Below are 20,311 nucleotides of genomic sequence, written 5' to 3'. Positions count from 1 at the left end.
AATTCGGCTTGGCACGAGACCTGGCATCTCTCTTCGTCCCGCGTTGGACGGACAGCTAATCAAAGCATTGCACACGACCTGCCCAACTTCGCCTGCCTGTCCTTATCGCCCGCCACCAACTGATATAAAGGCCGCACACATTTTGCCATACGAGGGACCGACTTCCTTCTTTATGAGAGCGCGAAGCATTTTTTCCAGCAGAGCCCGGCTCGAAATCCCGCGGCGATGGGCTGCGAGCCGGATTCGGCAAAGAGATGTCGCGTTGTCTTTTGCCGTCGTATAATGACGCATGCTTGAAAGCCAACCTACTGTAATTGTTTTGACAAGTCGTATAGCTGCGTAGTCCGTCAAAGGAAATTTACACCTTCGACGAAACAACAGCGGAAATCTTTAATCGCAGAGTTCCAGTTTCGTTTAGTAAACATATATCCCACTTTTTAGCAACGTCTTTCTTTGATTGATCAAGGAATTTGACAAATAAACAACTGCGAAAAGCGTATCTAACGAAACAGGACAGTATTAAGTTCGTTAAAAAAAGAAACATAATATAATGACAAAATTTAGAAAATAGTTTTGCCTGAACTTGCCTGTTCTACAGTACGTCGCGAAAAACATTCGTTGTACCAATATCTTTACTTAAACAGAGTTGGTTATTACGGCTGCCACAAGTTTGATATAAAGTAAGTTAGCACACATTTTTCTCCCCAAGGAGTCATCGTGGACGAGAATCGCGAGATGAACGCAACCGTACAGGCGCGAAAAGTCATCGCACATTTTTTGCCGGGTGTCAATGCTCCCAGAATATCGCGATGTCCCTTCCCAAGGGATGCGCGAATAATTGATCAGAACTGTGCCTCGCTTCGCATGCATATATACGCGCAGTTGATTTGATCGAAATGTTTAATCCGTGTTCCAATTATGGCGCTTCCCCTCTATTTTGTACGCTTGAAATGGCCTTAGCGCCGTTTACGGTCGAATGGTTTTTGCGACCAAATTAAACTGAATGCTTGCATATCACAAAGCAATCGTTAATATTTACTGAAGTGCGATATCACTACGAGACCTATCCAAAGTAATTTACGACAAACTTTCTACAATTCTTAAAGGATTCGCATGAAGAATTTTTTTAAGCATATAACATGTTTATAAAGGCCCATGCAATTACTGGAAACAGATAGAAAGACGCGGTCATCTTTCTATTAACGGTTTTATATGAACAATTAAATCTCACAAGTAAAATCAAACTAATCCGCATTTTTGCCAAAACGATAATAATCGAATTCCGCTCTCGCTGCGATTTACTAAGCATCCCCGGTACAGACAAGATTTAAAACTTTTTATCAGATAATCGGATTTACTTAATCGTCGAATGGTCGTCTGGACAAAGTCGTTACCAGTAGAATTGTTTTCAAGTTAAAAATAAAAAATTTCTATGGTAAAAGAGATGGACATCAAGCTTTAGGCACCACGAATAGAAAATACTCAAGTAAGATATTTGTTTTCAACAAAACGTTACACTATTAAATTAAAAATGTTCCATTTTTGAATAGTTGATTTGGAACGTAGTGTGGGATGCTGATCATTGTAACAATTTAAATACACATTGATTTTTTTAAAGTGAAATGTAAAAAATCAATATCCCGAATCTTGAAGTTAATCTGATTCTCAATAACACCATATATTTGCTTAATCCTAAAATATCTCATTTACGTTAAAGAATTCGAAACAAACATTTTTTGCAACAGTAAATTTATTCACAAAAAGCTATGTACCATTTTCTTTCAACTTCGCTCAACAGAAAACCGATAAAACATTTGCGCGTCGGCCTAAATAGCTTGTGTAAACATGGTCATCAAGTTCAATCAAACTGGATGTTTGTGTAGTTGCGATATTGTCCTGGTCAGTCGGAAATACATCGCGTCCGACAGGCGTGCAGCCAGGCAACGATAAAAGAAAGAACACTTTTGCCAGCCTGTCGTCCGTCCGCTACAGACAGACACAACACATACAAGGCGCGCGTTTTCCGTTGCATTGTTAAACAGTAGCAATTGCACCTGACACTGTTTTCAAAGGCGTCGCGCCACCCACTGGGAATGCTTCGCGCTTTTCCCGTTAGTACAGCCGCAGGTGCGCAGGATGCGTGCTTGGTGGGATTGCAACAGTTGCCTCCCTTTATTATGTGGGCCATGTCTGCTGGATGGCTGATAAATATTTGGATGCAAAGTGTCAACGGGGACTGTATTTTGCCATAACAAGACCGTTTCGTCATTTACCTATAAAAGTTAACTAAGCTTTCAGTGATATTGATAATGTTGACACAGCACGAAATCATTATAGTGAAAAATTTATTCTCAAAATATAATTACGTTTTATTATCTTATCGGGATTTTTAACTGGTATTGTCTGGTTTAAACTTGAAATCAGAAGGCTTTTAAACGTTAATACCCGAATGATGTCCTCCTTAAATGTCCATTGTTCATACATTTGCTACAACGTTTTAGTTCAGAACTAATAACAAGACAAATCAATGTTTCTTCTGTAATAGAGCGTACAATTCCGACATTTGTCGGCGTACTTTGGTGGCGCGAATTGATTTTCGTTTTCATCGTGCAACAGAAAGAGCCGGCACTTGCGAGAACCGAACCCCCCACGCATTCTCAAATAATTTTCGCAGCGGGAATTCGCATGAAACACTAGACAGGCCGTTTGCTCGTTTGACCTCAATATACGCGAGGAACTCACTTCAGCCGCTCGTATTGAAGTCTTCAAAATATATCCCCGTCACTGCTCGGCGAAATATTTTGGCGGGATGCGCTCGGGTACGGATTAGACACACCCGAACAAAAGTCATCCCGCTTTGCATTCTTAGGTCAATATTTGCCCTATTCCATGCGTTTCTCGTATAACCCAGAAACGCTCCCTTATAATTTATTAGGAGGCCAAGCCAATGGTCATGGCGCTCAAAGGGTCAGTGTTAATTTGTTATTTTTCTATTAAAAATTATTATAAAAGCATTTGTAATGTACAATTAACTGTTTATTTTATCTCTCATAATTACAACTTTTTGTAATGTAGCCTACAATTTGATTTGTTGTTTATGTTTCTGGGGTCGACCGCTGGAATTACGGCCAAGGCAAACGATTGGTGAATTTCCAGAAACGCAATACAATAAAAGTAAGGCGCTCTGTAGACAACAGTAAAATGTTATAACATGTTTTACAACACATATCCAAAATCGCAAACGGGCCGTTTAAAATTGTTTCGTCAAACTGTAAACAATAGCAAGCAAACAGCAACTGGCGAACTTGATGCTCCCAAATCGACAGTCACCCGGGAATCGCCAAAACCGCTAATTTTTTGAAACAGGTGCCCGGAAGAGTATTACCAGACAGATGCGATTTTTTTGATCTAAAATGAACTCACTTTTAAAATGGTAACGAACGGGTGAATGGGTTGACTTAGCGCTAATAACGCGAATATGGCCTACAGAGATTACAGCGGTTCAGCACAAAAGTTAATCGTTTTATAGGACTAAAGGGCAAATAAATATAGGACGAGGTTTATTAAGCACTATTTGACTGGAATTTCCATAAAAGCCTTAACGCCACGCAGTCGCCAACCTTTATCAAGCAACTGTCACAAACCGCAGACGTTTGACGTCACAAAAACTGTGGAATTTCAGCATTCCATTTACGAAAATTTCACTTGGATTTTCTTGAAGGGACACAACAGTTCACATAGCAATTATTAAAATGACTGTACCAAGTAAAACTGGTACATTTAATACCGTATCCCATTAACCGTACAAATTACATGAACAGGAATTATTTATGGGTAAATGGTAAGCGAATATTTTATAAAAACAAGTGTTTCTCACAAAAACTCATCCAAAACTAAGTCATACCAACAGCTCGTACTAAATACGATATGTAAACGTTAGATTGTTCTAATCATTTCTAAGAATGAATATTAGTGGAATCGATTAATTAAAATCCTACAGTTTGGTTAACGGTACTTAACTTAGCATATCTTAGTCAGCGAAAAAGTATTAAATTATTCTTAAATAAGGTTACGTTTGTATTTTTTCGCCTTATTAATTTTAAGCATGAATCTGCAACATACCAGGAAAATAAAAAATGTTTAACTTCCATGGATTACATGACTGTTGTAATGGGTAGAGAAATGATTCTGTCAAATTAAGGTCTAAACATTTAAACTTACAGTTTTTTGTTTTTTGTATACTTTAAAAAAATACAAGAACGGTAAGCGCATCTTTTTCTCTAGAGGGAAATGTAATCAAATTTGCAATTTTATCATAGGCAAAAAAATAAGTCGAATTGCTAATATATAATGCAATCTATTCTTTTATCAGGCACCCGTGTGGTGTCTGAGTTGTGTATTGAGCTTTTGTCCTCATCGAACTTTCTGTGATTTCTTAGAAGAATATGTTGCATTATTCATAATACAATATCGTATCACCTCATTTGTATCAAGGAGTATATTGTCACAGACCACGGTTTAATAATCCCAGAATATTTAAGACGTCGTTACAACACTACACTATACATAAAAATTGTGCGTGTGGCAATGAATACATCATTTAATTATTCAACATAGGTTGATGTTGTTTTCAATAGAGCACATAGTGAGAATTAACATTGTGTCCAAAATACAAATTTTGTTTATAACACAACTGATACTTGGACAAATCTTTGTTTTCCAATATTTAAAATAGATGACAATTAAAGTTAGCGTTTTTTCGAATTTATTTAGAACTATAATGACCGAATTCCTGAAAAAACAGCAATTAAACTGGAATATGAACTAGAATTATTTTAAATCAACTTATATTAGGCTAATGATAACAATCAAAACAAGCTCTTCTGGTAATGGTAATTGTCAATTACCATTACCAGAAGAAATGTTTTTGATTAATATTACTATGCCTAGTTATCTTAATTTTGTAAAATTTGTTTTGAATTACAGGTAAGGCAAGGTTCATAACAAGTTAAGCTCAAACTTCGGTTTTGCTTAAGAGAATTGTGTATCTCTGATTTGGACAAACGTATCAAACAATAATTAGAGTTCCTTTTTTAGTATTAGTTTGCAGTTATCCCATTTACTGTTTCTATTATATGCTAGGTCGTGCTAATTTTTTGCATTTTAATATGGCGGCTATTTTCTAACTGTTTACTCTTTCTCAAACGACCAGAACTAGCAGAATATTGCTCTAGTTGTCCAAGTCTGCTTTTAAATGTTGACTGCAAACACGCAGTCAAACCTACAAAGCAACACCATCTAAAGCGTACTAATCTATCAAACCATATTATCAAGACCAACGACTGTTTTGGGTTAGGGGCGGCTAAAGGGTGGGGTTAGAAATCAGGGTTGAAATTATTAGAGGAATTATTGGTGAAGCCAGGGATTGGGTTTGGGGTTAAGTATAAGGTTGTAGCCTATAGGCCTTATTGTGGTCAACGAGTTTATGTCGTATTCCAATTTAGACGTTTTACGACTATTAAACTATTAGTCCTATTTTGGTATTATTCCCACTTGTGTTTTATTCCGACGTTTATGTTAATTTCGGTCATATGAGTGGAGTCCAATTTACTCCATCGCACAACACGAAACGAATGATATAACACAATAACCCGTACAGCTTTTAAATGGCGCCCGGGGTTTTGTCCTTTGCCTCACCTAAACGGAATGGTTCGCATAAGAAAAGGGAATAAGAAAAAGGTAGAGTAGAGCAACCGTTTTGGCATTCCATAAAATAGCCAGCCCGAAAAACTAAAAGCTTATGCTGTTTAATACAAAATGTTTATTTTTCTTACCTACTAAAATACTAAAAAATATTGTAACATTTATGAGCCTATACATTTTCAGAATAAGACAGTTGGGCTTACCGTTATTGTGTGAAGTGACTCTATCGAATGCTATAATTTCACGAATCACCAGGCAAAAGATGACTATGCAAATTCTATGATCATTATGTCCATTAATTCGATTACTGGTACCTTTTGGCTAAAACGTTTTATGCGTTGAAATTCTTTTGTCGCCGGTGCTCATTAATCCTGAACAGTTTTAAAACCAGTATCTGCACTGAATAACCTGGTTTATTTTAAGTAAGTTAACCTTGACGATACTTTTAAATCGTTTTAAAAACTATACAACCAAATCAAACTTGTTCTGTCAAAAACTAAAGTCTTAATAAATTCAAGTTGTATCTAACTAATAAATGGTAAGAGATTGCGAATCGACGCATTTTTCTGATTTATGCAATATGCAATCTATAACTTTTCTTACGGAAAATTATTATCGTAACAGTTATCCTTGACACCAGTTTCAAGCAACCATTTCCGTGATAAAGTATTCAAAATCTGCAAGTTATACGAAATCACAAAGTGCAAGCACCCATGCTACAAATCAATTAAGTCGTGCCGTGCATGCAGTCCGACGTCGCGTTGTGGCCGTGAGCATAAATTAACTCGGATCGCCAAACTAATCTCAGCGCCTCCCTTGTAACACGAGAGTTGATTGGAATTGATAAATCGTTCAAGCCTTGCCAGTATTTTGCTCATGTTGCAATGTACGATTTGGGCCGTTTTGCTGACTTAAGTTTTTACAAGATTTTATTTATTTTGTGCTATGAAATAAATGCTCTAAGGTAGGCATGTTTTTATCAGTTTACAGTAATCAATTATCCTGTGTTGTGGTACATGTCGATAAACTATTGAAAGATGGCGCGAAAACTGTCAACCTGGATTTCTTTTATATGTGACTTCGCATTTATGATTTTAGAAATTTAAATGTCGACAGGAGCTTCAAATGTTAACGCAGAGATTCCGTCTAGTCATTTGCTAGTGAAAGTGATTTATTCAGCAGTGCGCGGCCGTGCGAAAGGGCGCGCTGGATATTAGTCGCTCTTCAGGGACTTGTCAAAGCTTATGGCCTTGTTTTATATGAAGCGAATGAAGCAACAAGGCAGCGCGGAGCAGGTATTTTGCCGTGACATCTTATTAGCCCACACAGTTCCCTTGGGGGGCGAATAAAGGCAGACTGCTTGGTTTAGCCATCACTTGTTGCCCTGGCGTGTTGCCGATTATGCACTGCAGAGGCCTCGGAGCATTTCTACAGTTTTTATGGTTTTTGATTGACCAATCTCTCGACACATATTACCAACTCCCAAATGAAGGCAACACGAAACCTTCTTTGCTGTACGTTTGCGCTTTTCAGGCTTGACATGACTTGCTTTTAACACTTTGGGATTGATGAAAATAATTCCCTATGCTAGGGCAAATTTTTGTTTCAAGTTTTGACCTGGAAATATTTAGGCGCCGAATTACTATTATCTACCACGCCAGCAGTAAAACTCTTTTTGACAACATTTCACGACGCCATCTAATCACTCAATATTACATGTTTTGGGAAATTATTTAGGCTACTTTACGTCTTATATACATGACTGTCATTCACACATTTAGTACATTTCGTTATAACATTTACCAATGAAGTTGTTCATACAACATACTAGTTTATTTGCTAGTACTAGTTTATTTGCTAGTGACCTCACGCGGACGTATTTGCAAAACAACAATTAAACAAAATGTTTCACAATATAGGCGCGTCCAAACCCGTGGCTTTTGGGCAGTGTTCCCTCTAAAAAAAATTTCTACTGCGCAAATATATTTTAAAGATGACTTCACAAAGCGTGACGTTATGAAACAAATATTTTCAATAAACTTGCATGTGCAACTGCAATCGAGTTAAATATGTTCAAGTTTATGGCAACAAAGCGGTCGCGCGAAAAAAATATCCGAATATTTGGGTTAACTTGACAAAATGTCTAATTTTCCAAAATAGGATGCGTAATGCCTTTACCGCACAAATCAAGAATCAAGTCCTGAAAAATGCATTTCGGTTTCATGATCCCGAATTATTGTTAAACACTCTACTGCTGTGTTCGGCACAGTTCTAAACTCATTTTTTCTTTACACTTGATTTCCCTGAGTAGACATTTAATTCTACGTTATGAAAATACATTTAATTCTACGATATAAACAACATACACAGCATGGATGATGAAAACCTTTTAGCCACAAACATCAACGAAACAATGGCCAATGCGAAATGTTCAAACTGTTGTGGCAAAAAGTCAAGATATTTTAGTATTAATTTGACAATGATGTAAGTGCGCAAAAGCAAATTTTACTGCGCAATTTGTTTGGTGTGGCTGCGCAAGCGCAGTTGCGCACCTTAGAGGGAACACTGCTTGTGGTTCACATGTGGCCCGCCAAAGCTTTATAAGTGGCTTTTTAAACTTTAAACTTTCTTTGTTGGTTATTTAAATTGTACAAATTAACTGAAATAACCTAAATTTCAAACGGGTAGATTTATTTGGGATAAACAACGCACTTTATCGGTCAAACAAACTTTGATGTCGTAAGTTTTCTCGTATATTGGTAGGCGTCTTGACTATAGTAGACGACAGTGTCTGTTTAATAACAACTTTAACAAGTCCGTTGAGTCATATATTTTAAAAGCGAGGTACTTATGTTTATAATTGCTATAGGACGTCCAAATCAAGCATTTCAATTCAAAAATATTAAACTGATAAAATCACATAAAATATAGATTTTGGGAACAATATTTGTAAAACGTACACCACACATTATCCCCGTTAATTGCCTAAATCAGGGTTCGGCAACCTATTCGGGCCTGTTTAAAACGGAAATTTCATTACGGAGAGGCCTTTAAAAACAACAAATGTTCGGTAGGCTATAGGAAATTTATTACAACTTTCATTTAATACCCGTTAAATCCAAAATAATGACAATGCGTGAAAACCTAAAGTTATGCCGATATGAAAGGTCAAGCGTCAGGCTGACCCCTGATACAGTGCTACCTACGGACTGGTACTGAACTTATCGCCGACTGGCTACGGTGGTATGTTGATCACTGGCCTATATGACAAAAAATTAAGGTATTTTTGAGGAAAAAAACAAGAAATTAAGTTGGGTCACGTCAATAACTATGTTATTACAACACTCACAGGTGATGTGGGTTTACAAGTATTAAAATTTAACAAATAGTATATTACAATGAATAAATATATAGAAATGATATTATTTTTAGTTCGACCGTAGTAATAAGATCAAAATTATACCATCAACGTCAGATTAAACACTTTTCGGAATAACACTAAAATTGGAGTTTATTAGCTATAATAGTCGGAATAACATCTGAAATCGGAATAAATATTTGTAAATCGTAATAAGAATATCAAAGCCCATACAGAAGTAGGTATCATTTTGGACGTTTCGAATAACTCTTTATTCATTTATTCATGTTGAAAATGAATAAAGAGTTATTCGAAACGTCCAAAATGATACCTACTTCTGTATGGGCTTTGATATTCTTATTACGTCTTACTACAACCTCCAACCATTTGTAAATCATTCAGAATAAGACCTCAACAAACAGAAGTCCAAGTCTAAGACTAGTCATTTTGAATAAATAACAAGTCCCAATCAAGACGAAATTGGACAAGTTAATTTCAAGTCAAGTCCTTGTCGAAAAAGTTAAACTTTAAACTCTTAAAATTGCTAGAAAACGCAACATATAGTAGGCCAATTGTTTTATTTAAAAAACATTTAAATAACTTTATAATTAGCCTAAAAACGCTTAGGCTTATAATGAAAACACTTCATGTTAAGTCAAGTCATTTTGCCCGAAAGGCTTAAGTCAAGTCAAGTCATTGGAAAACAGTGATTTAAGTCCACTTTAATCAATTCATTGCAACACTGTTACTAACTTGAAATGTCACTTCTAACTTCCTAAGTCATAACTCCACGAAAAATTCTGACCTAACCAAATTTCTAACTTTACCCATTACCAACTCCCAAACCCAAAGAAGGGAAGACAGTCCGGTGGAAAAACAGAGGCGCCCTGCGCGGTTCAAACTGTAAGTAGGCTAGGCTAGTATACGGCGCCTTATAATGTCGGACGGTGCCTATAATTACCCCATTCCCTTTAACTTCTGTTTATTGTGCTATTTATAATTTAGAACATATTATGCAGGGTTTTGATTTCTTCCAAACAGTTTGGACTTATTTCGTCGAGCATATTCACTGCGTAATTGATTAAATTAAGTAGGCTACCGGTAATAAGTTGGTCTTAATAATAAAATTCCGCTTTATATATTCTGGCTTGACAGATGTTATTGAGTGTTTCCCTGTAGTTATAGTAGAGCAAAAATATACAGGAAATTAGTAGCAAATTTATATGTGGAAGCGAAAGCACCCTGATGTGCACTGTGCAGATATCGCTGGAAAATCGTTGCAACAAAAGCTTACATAAATAACATAAACAGTGAAATTATTTAACTGTTTTAGGAAGTGCTATATTTAAAATTAATTGAATGAAGATATTTTATTAAAAAGAAATTTATCATCCATATTTTTTTTTCTTTTTTTTAATATTTTTGGCATTGTTGCTTAAGTAGTATAATATAAAAAATAAAAACAACAAAAAACCGCTTGATATAAAAATTTGAGTTCAGGTTGGATACAAGAATCAACATTTATATAAACTGCAGTCTAAAGTTTGAGAAAAATGCAATTGCCGTCAATTGCAAATTGCCGTCAATTTTTTTATTCAAGTAGTTTTGGAAAATAGATATTTCGTTACCTGCAAATGTAAGTGATAAAACTAGGCCAAAATCATGGACAACCATTCAATGTCCAAATTTACGATGTCTGCCATAAAAAGGCCTGTCATTGCTGGAACAAAAAAGTGGCAAACTCAATATGATGGAATTAATAAAAATAACTCTGATTATTCAAAATCAGTAGTGTTTAAGGTATGTAATACTTTAGCAAACATATTTAAGTACATATATGCCAATATGGATTTATGGCAAACTTGTGCACCCATGTTTTTTTTCAACAGACTAGACCTGCACCCCTAAAATATTAATATTCACCCGGTTTTGCAGGCCCAGTCTGTTGAAAAAAATCGCAGGTGCACTTGTCATACTTTCGATAGTAGCTCGCCGAGAAATACCTACTTTCCAGACGGGGAAACATCCTACATGCATATAGAATATAGATGTAGATAAATGCCAGAATTGAATATTTGAGAATTACTAGAAGAGTTATATGAGCTTAAAAAAATATTGACGGCTGTATTAATGTTATAAAACTTGCGCCTCTTTTAATGAATTAACACTGAGTGCATGGTTTATGTTTTTGCATTTGATGACCAACTTAGACATTTTAAACCTTAAAGGAATATTAAGCAATAATTCATTTAATTTAAATTTGCGCGGAATTTTTTAGGTAATGATTTTCACTACCATTTCACAAAATGGGTGACCACGACTGCTGCTGAGCCAGCCTGCACTCAAATTAAAAAACAATATTGGGTTATGGTGAATCAGTATGGCAGACTGCTGGCGACTTGGCGCCTTTGTCGGCCGACGAATCAAACAGAAAACCGAAGAAATTCGTCCGAAAAAATTTGTAAAAAAAAAATTTGAAAGATAGATTTTCCAAAAAAATCTGTGCTTGTTCTACACATATTCAATCCAATATATTTTTGTGTTGCACTTCACTGTGTGATTGTAATTTCGGCAAACAATTTCTATTAACTTGGATTATAACACAACATTATTTTTTTTTCAAACACAATTTTAGGGGTGCGACCAAAAAAAAAACGAAGAATTTAGGCCAAAAATTCTTGTCACCAGAAAGCTGGCAAGATTATGCCAGCCTGTGGTCAATTACCAAAATAATCATTGTACAACTGTACACTTAACAAATATGTAAACACTTAAAATTTGATGCTGCACACCTAAAATATCAGCATGGAATGCAGACTGGCGCCTGAGTGTGGAAATGTGTAAAGGATTTATCTAGGCCGCAACTTTAAAATGTGGGATAAACATCCTTATTGGCACATGACGTGGGTGAAGGGTGTATAGTGTATTTTTAGTGGTTTACGGTTTGGCATGGCATCAAATTGTGCCAGAATTTGACAAAGTAGCAAGTGAAATATACAGTTGGCAATTTTTTAAAGCAAATGCAATTTTCTATAATATGAGTATACAAATCCATCCTTTAAAAACGCCTATTCTCTCACGCTTGCCATTAGATTAAGCTATTATATGGCTTAGTATTTCTTCATGCATTGGACTACCTATCTATGAGTTCAGACTCAGATTAAAAGGTGGCCGTGGTTTATAATAAGACAAAGTATTTTAATTTAAAATTATTTGGCAAATAAAGATCTAAGGTATATTTTTGCATGTCCTAATTATTTTTATGTCAAAATTTTTATTGTAAGAGAATTTGTTCATTTAAATGTTCCTATTCAAACTTTAATTTTTTTCAGGATGATGATTTCTCTTCTTCGCCAGAGCAAGATTCCCTTTATGTTCACCAACCTGAGCCTTGCAATTTCCCAAGCTACACCCAAGGCGAAGAAATAAAACTACAGGCTTTTACTGTAGACAGGGATACTTTAACTGCTGACTTCTATAGCAAACTTCAGCAACTAAAAAAGGAACACAAAAAGACATTGACATTGCTGGATGATCTGTATGAGCAATCAGATACAAAGTAAAATTGTTTACTTCTTTAGTATAAAATTTGAAATAAATCATTAAAAGAAGAGCTTAAATGCTGTAAGAGCTTATGTTGTGTGTTGTAGTTAATTTAATAACCGCCATTCTTCATATCTAGCTATAGCCATACCAATATTTATAACTACAAGATCTTTTTTAAAATAACCAGGTTCAAACTGCCCAATACATTGGATTTAAAAAGCCTGATTGACTGTATGATTTGAAACATATCATTGTGTATGTATATATATATAATATTGTATAGATATCGACTGATATCACTTTTTTGACTAATTCTGATAACCAATTTTTTTATATTTGAGATACAGTAATAACTTTAATTAGGTAAACATATAATTCAAATGACATCAGCTTATCTACCTATTCATTATATAACTCTTAGTGTACATCTTTGCATGATTTGGAACTTAGAAAATCCAATACTATGTTAAATCAATCAGCAATAAAAAGGAAATTTGTAAGTTCAAAAATTAGGAAAATTAATTATTTTTAAGATAGTGCTATATAATAATTTCATAGTAGAATATTGAAAATATATTGGCAAAAAATTGGGGATACCAATATATCGCTACGAGTGGAAAATCAACTGATGTTATCTGGAAATCTATATATTACTTTATCTCTAATAATGTATACATGCCTTGTTCAGATTAAAAGTGAATAACTAGGTATACATTATGTTGTATATGCTTTATATTGTGTATGGAGTACAAAATATCTGTTGTGCACATCATGAGGCAGCAGTTATACGTACCAAGAAAAATATTTCAACCACCATAATCCTGCATTTTACTTTAGATTTTGTCGACGCTGCCATTCCAGTCTTGGCTACAACCACAGTGAGTGGAAACGCAAGCGAGATTGCACAGAACACAAGTCACAGATAGATGGTGGCCACCAGTTCTACTACAAGGCTGAGGACACCGACAATGAACCACTAAAAATACCGAGCTATCACACGCAACCAGCAGTTCGCTTGCAAGTGCCTGAAAAAAGTGGCAGCATTAAGTCAGTATCTGAGCATTCTGAAATAGCGGATGGTGGAGAAATGGATGACGATAAGTCTTACTCGGTTGATTCTTTGGAAGAGAGGATCACCCGAATGTGGGATGACTTTTCACTTTATGACTATACTGAAAACAAAGTTGTAAAATCAAGAAGGGACTGTGGTTATCAGCGCCCCAAGAGTGCAGTTGTTTCAATGCCTAAGAAGGAATGGTCACCTATTATCACAATTCCAAAACCTTTTAAGATGACGCTTCGTGAAGAAAAGAAGAAAGAGAAAAGGCACACAAGGTAAGCTTTGGAATAATTCTGTGATAATATTTCTTGTAGGTAAAAATATATATATTTATTGAAACATTGTAAAATATATTTCAAACACTTTTAAGGTAAAGGCAATAAATTCAACTACAGCTTGCAAATGAAATAAATAAATAGAAAAGTTCTTTCATAGTTGTTGACTCTGCTAGGCTTTTATACATGGGACCTTTTAGATCAGATTTTGGAAAATGATGGTATGTAATTGTCTCCAAAGATATTACCTTTTACCAAAAATCTGTTAGCATTACCTGCAATGTTTTTTTGCAAAGCAAACAGCAAAACTTTCCTTTCAATAGTTCTTCAATGGACATCCGGAAAAAACAAATTGAAGAAGAAAAAAGAGAAGAGGAAGAACTCAACTTTAAACTGAGAGCCAGAGAGCCACCTGCCCATATCTACCTTCCACTTTACCAGGAATTTCAGGAACGACAAGAGCAAAGGTCAAGATTTAACAAAGAGAATGCCGTTGCAACCCTGGTTGCTCTTCAAGAACCATTTTCTTTTGCAGAGCGTGATGAGAAAAAGTTAAAACTCAAGGTTTGTGCTTCAATTGTTTTATGTTTTTATATTGTGTGACACAAGTCTGCCATCCAAAGTCGTAGATGTTAAAAAAAAAGTTTAAAAGTTACTGTGCATTTATCCACTTCAATTATGCCCCTTTTTCTCCTTCTGTTAAAGTGTCTCATTAATTAATTATCTGCTACACAGTTCAATTTCCTAAGGAACAAATATTTAGATTTACAATAAATTATCTTAATTTATAAAGCACATTTCAAATTAAAATTTTAGGAGCAAAATAAACAAAAAGAAGAGGCACAGAGGTTACGTGATATTAAAAGGATGGCTCAGTTTGAAGCCAGTCCGGTGCCATACAGTGTTCATGACCCAACTATATCTGATCGCATCATTGAAGAAAAATTATACAGAAGGATAAAAAAGAAAATGAGGTGAAAGCTTGTTATATTCATTTATTTCACATAAACAATTATAGCGATTTTTCTACATTTTTAAAGTTGTTTATTAGATGAATTATACTTATTCAGCTTTTCGTTTGTTTTTGGTTTTTCTGCTGGAAACAAAATATATTAACAGTACCTTACTACCTAAAATATGTTAGCTTGCAATCTGGGGCAAATATTATACAATATATATTTCCAGATTTTCCACATACATTATTATTGTCTTTTATTTTAACGTTTGCTTTTATTATTAACTGCATAATTTTTTTTAAAATAGCAATGAAAAGTTAGATAGTCTAGGCTTTTTTGAAAAAACTACAAGATCATTTTTTTCTCACAGTCTTGCCAATATTTTCTTCCTCTTTTTTTTTCTTAAAAGATCTGAGGACCTGATGAAAAACTCCGAGCTCCCGCCTCGGATGCAAGCTCACGAGATGATAGCGACTGACAGGAGGAGAGCCTGGCAACAGGATGTGGAGCGAGAGGCAGCGTATTCCTTCCGTCCCCAGACTCACTCAGTTCCCGACTTTGAAGCTCTGCACAAGCACAGTCAGTTCGAGGCCCAGCGGCGACACGCGGAGCATGAAACCACAACCGTGCAGCCATTTAATCTGCGAACGGATGTAAGGTCTCGCCAAAAGCTGGAAAATGTGATCCAATTGGAGGAAGAGCGAATGTTGGAACAGAAAAAGGCGAAGAAAGCAGCAAAGAGACGCAAAGATAAAAATACAAGTTTTAGTTCGGTGACAGGTGATATAAATATTTAGGTTATTTTCATGTTATATCTATCTGTTACATATATAAAACGAATAATTATTATAAAAGTAATATAACTGTTGATCAAATGTCTACCAATCAGCACTAGCCTGGACGAAATAACACTTGCAGGAAAATTCCGTCTTTTGTCTGCGATTTTAGTTAGAAACTACTGAATTGTTGACACGAGTGAGTGCCAATTAGCACTCGTTTGGAGCTAAATGCACTCGCCGAGAGCCAACCTGTAACCCAGCCCTGTACCATTGTAATTTTTTCCAACTTTGTAACCACGATATATATTTATTTATATATTTCCTAGTGTCCAATTTTATGATGGGCACGATTTAGAAATTTTCATGTAGCTTTTAAATTATTAAAAAAGTTTAAGCCACTCTTATTGCACATAAACAAATGCCTTCCCTGTAAAAGTCTGTGCAGCTTTTTATTTTTTATTACAGACACGATCCCAGCCAGACTCACTGACGCCTCTCGCCTTCGGATCGAGACGATGCGGAGGTCGCTCCAGGATGCTGAGAGAGTAATTGAGAGGGCCAAGGAGGACGAGGAGGAACGCAAAGAGCGAAGAAGGAATTTTGCACAGAAGGTTGCCCAAAAAGCAGCTGGATACGAAGCAACCACCTCGTCGAGCTCCAAAGATGAGAAGCTTAAGCAAAACAAGTAAGATTTCTTCAAATTTCAAATCTTGGGTTGATAGGATAATATATTTTATTCAGTTGATATAAACATTGTTGACAGTATTCAAATGTTTAAAATTAAACTTTATTCAATGCTTTTTAAAAGAAATAAGATAAAAGATCAAATGACTTTTGAAAATTTTTGTCAGTTTGTCAGTGAATATGTAGACATAGTCAAGCTTGTAAAGCACTTCTTGACTATTACTAAATCAATTTTATTTTTATTAGAAAACAACTTCGGCAACGCCAAATTGAGTACAACAAATTTCTCGATGATGTTAAGCAACGGGTTGAAGATAGGCCACTGTTGTTCGAGCAACACGCCGAGGTAATATTTGAATACTATATCAAAAAATAAATAAAAATAATTTTGGCTGTCCGAGCATGAATATTTGATTGAACAATCTGTACTATTTATCTACATTCGACCTCAGTAAAGAGTTGTGCCCCCATGCTTCCATATCAGAAAAGGCACAAAGAAAACTGTTTTCATCAAAAGAGTATAGGTTTTGTAGTAGTATTTGCGCTCTCTTGCTTTGTTTTGTTTGCTTATCCAAGTACCCCCTTTTCTTTGTCCTCATTCGTTGTGTTCGGGTCTACGAGCCGTTGACTACAAAAGGGTTTCTATTATCGCCGATTAACAAAAGCCAATTAAGAAGCTGGATGTGTGTGGTACCAGCCACTCCACGGGCTGCTTCAAGTATAGACGCCACTTTACAGGAATGAACTTAAGTTTATTTTGCTTCAATTGTTACTTATGGGTTAAATTTTTAATAATGCATAATTTTAAATTATGTTTAAAATTTCCACAATTGTTTCCTGAAGGAACACTCAATTATGGGAAACTATGTATATATATATATATATATATATATATATATATATTTTTTTTTATTTGTGCTTGCGTTTGCCGATTTCAGACCTAATTGCCTTTGCAAATCAGCCGTAATCAAAAATTAGTTGCGATATTAACTGTATACTTTGCTGGCCTGTTTTAATATTTTTTCTAAGCGCATTGTATGAAAATAATGGTTCTTAACCAGTTGCCGTCTAAATTATTCGCAGGAGTCGACTGAATTTATTTAGCATACAATAGTACGTTTTTTGACCAAGGCCCTTTTTATTTTTTGCAAATCCTTATTATAATAATCCAGCCTACATGTGTAGACACAGTAGTTTGTGCGTATAGATAAATTGGCCTGCCACAACAAGACGTTCAGCACCACCGAAGACTAAATAAACCGAAATTGAATTGCAGAAAATGGCGAAAAAGCAAGCGGAGAAGCGTTACCGGGAGATTCTGGAAAGTTCTGGTCTGAGTGACGACTTCGTGCGAACCAAAAGCCGACTTAGCGTGAGCTCTGACGAATCGCTACATCTCAAGTCACGTGACCTGCGCTCCATTAGCCAGGACAGCTCTTCGTCGGACAGTGAGGACGAACGACGTTATTCTGGTCCCGCTACTGATACCCGACATAGGTTAGCTTTGTTAATCACGCAGAAGTCTGGATTGATTGTATCTAATTCAATGTTTTTAGATGCACAGTAAATATGCAAAATGTCGTTATTATTTTCCCCGGTATGTCCGATTCTTGACATTTTATTCCGATACATGAAATTTTAAACAAACAACAACCGTTCGATCCGATTATTACGGTGGTCAAACTAACAATATGGATAAAGTTTAAACGTGATACATACATATTCGAGTGCGCGTTACATATACATCACAATACAATGCACGCGTTACCATACATTGCACTACCATGCACACAAGTTTGGAAAGTATTGAGAGATGTTCTTCTCCTTTCACGGCCGCCAGCTCAGCTCGTAGACGCGCTGTTGCAGAGATTATTTACTTGATCGCGACTCGCGCTCTCTGCTTGATCTTCGGGCTACGGTGTTCAGGTGCTCAGCCCACAAGCACCGCGCGTACAGTGCTTAGCCGGGAGTTGATCCCAGGATCTAAGGATTGCTGGACAGTGGCGCTAACCACTTCGCCAACGCGCCCGCTAAACGTGATTATTTCCCTGTTATTATGGGCAAATACGCATCAAAGATTTGATTTACCGTCAGTCACTAACCTACAATTTTTTGATCAATTTCCTTTCAAGGTCGAAATTGCCGCGTTGAATCGCAAACCTTTTTTCTAAAATACACTAGTTAATTTCGCGAAGAAACGTATCCGATAGTCAGTAGTTAGTTAGTTTAAAAGTACGAATACTTTCACCGTCGGGTATTAGGTCTATTCTAAATTATTAGAAATCTCTAGTCCTTTCACCTTCAAAAAAGTTTAACGTATCCAATTATATGATAATGTGATTCACAAACTTATTGTTCATTACTGTTAGTTATTTAACCTAAAGTATGGCTAACTTTTGCAATTGATCCGCAGATCCGTAAAAGAAGTCCCCATGACAACCGAAAGTTGGCAAAAGAGCGAATCTGAAGAGGATGTTGAAAGACCTAAGACAAAAAGCATCTTTGTGGCAAATGAAAGGATGACAGAAAGCGGCCACTCCTTGCGATTTAAAGGCATTGAAAAAACTAATGCCCGAAATGCGACCGCTGAACATAGCTGGAAGGAATCGCTAAACAGTGACCTGGGTGAGTTGGAGGGTGAATGGCAAGAAGAAAAGAATATTAGTAGAAAAGTTGTAGTTGGACATAATGGCAACAGGGACGCGACAGCAGCAACAACCGGCATTTCCGCCTACGACACACGAAACAAGCATGCCGATTTAAGAAGTAGCGATCAGAGTTCATCAGATGAGGACAAATCCAATGCTGATCGTCAAGAGTTTGATGGAACTGAAGACCAAGAACCTCTTGCAAATGTAAATTGGAAGGAGGCAAACAACGGCGGGAGTTTTTTGGAAGAGCAAGATAAACGGACCGTTGTGCAATTATCCACGGCAACTGAACAAAGATGGGATGAGCGAAAGAGCGACAGCTCGAATAAATATGAAGACGAGGCTTAAACAAAGGATGAGTTCAGCAAAAGATCAAGAAGCGGAAGCTCCTCGTTTAGTTCGTCAGAAAATATTACAGAAACCAAACTAAAGGATTTGGATTTTTAAACTTTTAGATCGAACAGTGCAATCAGTTATTACTTATTATTAATTGAATATGAAATTCAAAAGAGGCCAACTGAAGGGCAAAAAGTTACTGAGGATTGCTTAAAAATCCGAAGACCGTTTGGTTCTCATTAACTGTATTTTTTACCATAATGATAAAACGTGCCAAACTAAAATCTTGTAGTTAAATGAGCTATATAGGCTTTTGTAAATATACCACAAAATCGGTAAATTTCCGAGCAAGATGTTTGCAAAATTACTTTCTTGCCTTTCTCATTTCGAAGTATAATGATAAGATAATGCTGTACAATTTGATAACCTAAGCCAAGGCATTGGGTTAAACCCATAGAAATTTGATTAACATACATGGTTAACGTATATATTACCGTATTGAATTGTTTACATAAAATACTAAATTGAACACTATTAAATCATCCTTTAATTGGCTTTTCGTGCAAACACTTTATTACACAATCTCTGTTTCGGTTGGTGTTACTTTTAAACTTATACAGCTCTTATTTGCTGCTATTCGGCTGTTTTTTTCGTGTTACGCTACAGTGCCAAATTAGCAAAAGCTTTTTGTCGGTAAGATATCCTGTTTTAGGTTCTATGTGTGGAGTAAGCTTGTTTACTCATTTTTTATACTTACTTTAAAGTGTGGGTTGTATCACTTTTAACACAGGATATCAAATACTACACCAATGTCATCCATATTTAAACCGTGATAAATGTAGTGTGTTTTATTTTAGTCGAATCTTGTTGCGTAGATGCCAATTAAAATAACATCCTTCAACGTTATTTTTGTTCGCGTATTCAGTAAGCTTTACATCATTGTCTTATCATAGGGCACTGAAC

The 20,311-nt window shown here is 35.9% G+C and overlaps 1 protein-coding gene across 1 annotated transcript; it reads left to right on the top strand.

Annotated features, from left to right (window-relative positions):
- The first annotated feature begins 10,586 nt into the window (after positions 1-10,586).
- LOC146140390 (uncharacterized) lies at positions 10,587-20,249 on the top strand. Its single transcript, XM_083391709.1, has 10 exons — positions 10,587-10,861; positions 12,394-12,620; positions 13,445-13,942; positions 14,266-14,506; positions 14,759-14,916; positions 15,308-15,678; positions 16,143-16,362; positions 16,608-16,707; positions 17,638-17,858; positions 18,775-20,249. The coding sequence occupies exons 1-10, from the start codon at positions 10,724-10,726 to the stop codon at positions 19,358-19,360; spliced, it is 2,760 nt and encodes a 919-aa protein (XP_083247835.1). The 5' UTR covers positions 10,587-10,723; the 3' UTR covers positions 19,361-20,249.
- Positions 20,250-20,311: the final 62 nt, after the last annotated feature.

Source organism: Ascidiella aspersa, chromosome 6 (genome assembly GCF_963924565.1).
Source record: "Ascidiella aspersa chromosome 6, kaAscAspe10.2, whole genome shotgun sequence".
In the NCBI taxonomy this organism is placed as follows: Eukaryota; Metazoa; Chordata; class Ascidiacea; order Phlebobranchia; family Ascidiidae; genus Ascidiella; species Ascidiella aspersa.
The sequence above is the reverse complement of the archived record's forward strand: the minus strand, read 5'-3'. Positions and strand labels throughout refer to the sequence as shown.

Bases quoted from the DNA above. Each gene is read 5' to 3' on its own strand.
- LOC146140390 (XM_083391709.1), top strand. From the start codon at position 10,724: ATGGACAACCATTCAATGTCCAAATTTACGATGTCTGCCATAAAAAGG. The intron at 10,862-12,393 runs GTATGTAATACT...AATTTTTTTCAG, and splicing joins CAAAATCAGTAGTGTTTAAG to GATGATGATTTCTCTTCTTC. The intron at 14,507-14,758 runs GTTTGTGCTTCA...TTAAAATTTTAG, and splicing joins AGAAAAAGTTAAAACTCAAG to GAGCAAAATAAACAAAAAGA.